Genomic DNA, 4,636 nt, shown 5'->3' with positions numbered 1-4,636 from the left:
AGGATGTTCTTTGACGGAGATGAAAATTTCAAAGGAGTGAGCATTGGAGCAGTTTTGGTATTAGAAACAGGTCAACATTATTCGGTATCTACTAAACTCAAATTTCCCTGCACCAACAACATGGCAGAATATGAAGCCTGCATGCTAGGACTCAACATGGCAATCGACATGAATATTCACGAGCTGCTAGTAATTAGTGATTCATATTTGCTCGTGCACCAGGTACAAGGAGAATGAGCCACCAAAAATTCCAATATATTGCCATATCTGCACTATGTGCATGAATTGAGAAAGAGGTTCACGAAGATAGAGTTCTGACATATGCCCAGAATTCAAAATGAGTTTGCCGATGCATTGGCCACTTTGTCATCCATGATACAACATCCAGATAAGAATTTCATTAATCATATCCCAGTGAGAATCCATAAGCAACCGACTTACTGTACTCACGTCGAGGAAGAGACATATGGAAAGCCTTGGTTCCATGACATCAAGGAGTATTTGGTGAAAGGGGAATATCTGCAGCATGCAAACCACACTCAGAAACGCACACTCCGGAGATTGTCCAATCACTTCTTCCACAACGGAGAAAACTTGTATAGGAGAACTCCCGATTTGGGATTGCTAAGATGTGTGGACGCAAAAGAGGCTTCTAAACTACTTGAGGACGTACATGTTGGGACTTGTGGCCCGCACATGAATGGTTTTGACTTGGCTTAGAAGATACTTTGGGCCGATTACTTTTGGATGACCATGGAGACAGATTGCGTCCAGTATGTCCGCAAATGCTACCAATGCCAAGTGCACGCTAATATGATAAAGGTGCCGCCAAATGAGCTCAATGCCACAAGTTCACCTTGGCCATTCGCCGCCTGGGGAATGGATGTCATCGGTCCTATCAAGCCCACGGCTTCAAACGGGCACAGGTTTATTCTAGTAGCCATTGATTACTTCAAAAAATGGGTAGAGACTACGTCTTACAAAGCCGTAACCAAGAAAATCGTCGCAGACTTTGTCAAAGATCGTATTGTTTGCCGATTTGGAGTACCCGAGTCTATTGTTACCAATAATGCCGTCAATCTCAACAGTGATATGATAAAAGCCATATGTGAAACTTTCAAAATCAAACACAAGAATTCCACAACCTATAGACCTCAGATGAATGGAGCCGTAGAAGGCGCCAACAAAAACATCAAGAAGATACTAACGAAGATGGTAGAAAACCACAAACTGTCATGACCCAAACTGATGGGCCGCGATGGGTGCCTGAGTCTTACCTGTTAAACACCCCTAAGCATGTGTCTAAGATATGAACCAGAGTAACATTTGCTGAATTACGAAAATAACATACAAGAAGGAAACCTGCCTTCAAGCCGTATGTACGTATACAGGTAGAATACAGTGAACGAGCAGGCAAGGCTACTATAGACAATTATAAATCCAAAACTGAAAGCCGACAAGGCCACATACAACCCAACTATACATACTGTCTATAGACCTATAATAGAAACATAGATGTACAAAGACGGGACTAAGCCACGTCATACCCATATACATACATATATATATTTATACATACATACATATATATATATTTATATATATATATATATATATATATATATATATATATATATATATATATATATATATATAACCGTATCGTACTAAAATCAAAGCAGCTCCAGATCAAGTGGAGCATGACAATTCTCGCTAATCAAGGATCCTAAGGAGGGGGACCGTCAGCTTGCCTACCTGCACCTACGGGCATGAAACGCAGGCCCCGTGAAATAGGGCATCGGTATGAAAAATGTATTGAGTATATAAGGCATGAAAATTAGCACGTAAAAGACATAGATGAAACATGGAATAAGGAAACACATCTTTAAATTTGAATAACTTTGTAAATTTTGAAACGTTTATAATGTCATGCACGTGCGTATAAATGTCGTGTCATGCATAGGTATGAGTGTACATAATATCATCAAGCCACTGAGGGCATCCCATCATATCATCTCGGCCACTGTGGGTAACATCATCAACATATACCAGCTGATCAGGTGGTGGTGCGTATATAACGCCATAACCTTTTCCCATATTCCATATACATATATTTACATATATACGCGTATATAACGCCATCTGGTCATGGGTCAGTGCACATGTATAAATGATTGCAATGCATGTAAAATACGTAATAATCTCAATATTCCTTCCGGATAAACTTTTTCAACTGTCTATTATTCTGAGACACACGAACACAAGATAATAATATTTTTCATGGGGAATAAAAAATATAGACATCCCTACTATTTCTATGAATAGAGTAATTTATGAAAACTGTGTGTTTGCTCATTTCTTCAGTATAATTTGGACCATTCCAATATAAAAAAGGGAGGGCCTTAACATACATGTTCCTTGAATTATTTAAACAAAATGACGCTTTCTGCTTCTGCGAAATATGAACAAAACCTATGCTTGGATTGAAACGAAATTGTTTCTGCTTCAAAATGTTTTTGTGTACTATGAAATTCGGCTTATGATCTCTAAAATGTTTTCTTGCTTTTGTATATTTTGGGACGTTAGTTTCCAAGTTCTTGATTTCAAGACAAAGACACAAGTTGAAGCTATGGACAGATTGTCTACATGGTTAAGACTTTAAAAGTCTTACTAAGACTTTAAAAGTCTTACTAAGACTTTAAGCTTAAGTCATATTTGGTTAAGTTACTTTAATTATTAGGTAGACACCTACACTTATGTTTAGTGAGTCATTCTTCCTGATTAGTGGCCTTGTGCCATGTTTCTTTTGGCATAATTAGTTAAGTTTTGTCCACTTATTAGTTAACTAGGTAATGTTCTGTTACCTGGTAATTAATCAATTACCCGCATAATTTAAAATATTTCACAAATTACTTAAAATTCTATTTATTTTTAAAATACTTCATATATACTTTATATATTATACTACCGTGGTCATATGGTACCTTTCATAATACTAGTTCATAGTTATCGGGTATTATCGCTCGACCCGTATTTTATTCCAAATTGGCCACTTTCAATGAAACTCGTTTTCTTTAATCCGTGTACCCATTTATCCTTCATAACACTTATTTATCGCTTGTTATAAATAGCGTAAGCACGTTAACGTCAAGACGATCTCATCCCCGAGTCCACGTCAGTTAACTGAAAACAAAATTTTAACGTACGAAAACGCAAGATATAACATCCTTCCCCCCTTAGAAACATTCGTCCTCGAATGTTCAACTCCCCATGATCTATATAACTTTGGCAAGGTCGCCTCTGTAACAACACTATTACCAACTCTCCCCGTAGAAGCTTAATAACCCAACGACACACAGGACCCTTTATGATTATGACGTCTCAATCAGACCCTTCTATGGAGGAGGAAATAAGTAGGGATATATAGACTTCATGTTTTCCGCGGCGTCCCAAGTCATTTCTTCCATATTGTTGTTTCTCCAAAGTACTTTCACGGAGGCTACCTCCTTATTCCGCAGCTTGCGAATTTGTCGATCTAGGATGGCAACTGGAACTTCCTCGTATGATAAGTCTTCTGTAATCTGTACATCATTCGTGGGTACCACTTGGGTAGGATCGCCAATGCACTTTCGTAACATAGATACGTGAAAAACCGGATGCACAGACTCCAACTTCGAGGGCAATTCTAACTCATAAGCTACTTGACCCATTCTCTGAATGATCCTATAAGACCCGATATATCGTGCCCTAAGTTTGTCGTTCTTGCCAAACCTCATCACACCTTTCATAGGTGACACCTTTAAGAATACCTAGTCATCAACCCCAAACTCTAAATCTCGTCGTCGCACGTCAAAATATGACTTCTGACGACTCTGAGCTGTCAATAGTCGATCCCAAATAAGCTTTACTTATTCTATGGCTCGCTGAACTAGGTGTGGCCCGTGTAATCCAGATTCTCCAACATCTAACCACCCTATAGGCGACCTACACTTACGTCTGTAAAGAGCTTCATATGGAGTCATCTGAATACTGGAATGGTAAATATTATTATATGTGAACTCAATAAGCGGCAGATGATCATCCCAGCTACCTTTGAAATCTATTACACAAGCTCGTAACATATCCTCCAGTGTTTGAATAGTACGCTCAGCATGTCCGTCTGTTTGGGGATGAAATGTTGTACTAAGGCTTACTTGAGTACCCAATCCTTTTTGGAAAGACCTCCAGAAGTTAGCTGTAAATTGAGCTCCTCTATCCGAAATAATAGATACAGGGACACCATGCAGTCGTACTATCTCCTTGATATAAAGCCTCGCATAATCCTCAGAGGAATATGTATTTCTAACGGGTAGAAAGTGGGCTAACTTTGTAAGCCTATCAACAATCACCAATATCGAACTTACGTTGGGTACAAGGTAAGCCTACGATGAAGTCCATATTGATTACTTCCCATTTCCAAGTCGGAATCTCCATAGCCTGCAATAATCCACCAGATTTTTGATGCTCAATCTTAACCTGTTGACAGTTAGGACACTGAGCAACAAATTCTGCTATATCCTTTTTCATTTTGTCCCACCAATATACTTCACTGATGTCATGATACATCTTTGTCGCTCCTAGATAGATAGAATAACGA

General features: G+C 38.8%; 1 protein-coding gene across 1 annotated transcript; it reads left to right on the top strand.

Moving 5' to 3' along the window:
• The first annotated feature begins 321 nt into the window (after positions 1-321).
• LOC138871661 (uncharacterized) lies at positions 322-720 on the top strand. The gene has a single exon (XM_070149556.1). The coding sequence runs from the start codon at positions 322-324 to the stop codon at positions 718-720; it is 399 nt and encodes a 132-aa protein (XP_070005657.1).
• The last annotated feature ends 3,916 nt before the right edge of the window (positions 721-4,636 follow it).

This window comes from Nicotiana sylvestris, chromosome 6 (genome assembly GCF_000393655.2).
Source record: "Nicotiana sylvestris chromosome 6, ASM39365v2, whole genome shotgun sequence".
In the NCBI taxonomy this organism is placed as follows: domain Eukaryota; kingdom Viridiplantae; phylum Streptophyta; class Magnoliopsida; order Solanales; family Solanaceae; genus Nicotiana; species Nicotiana sylvestris.
This window is presented reverse-complemented; position numbering and strand designations above follow the sequence as displayed.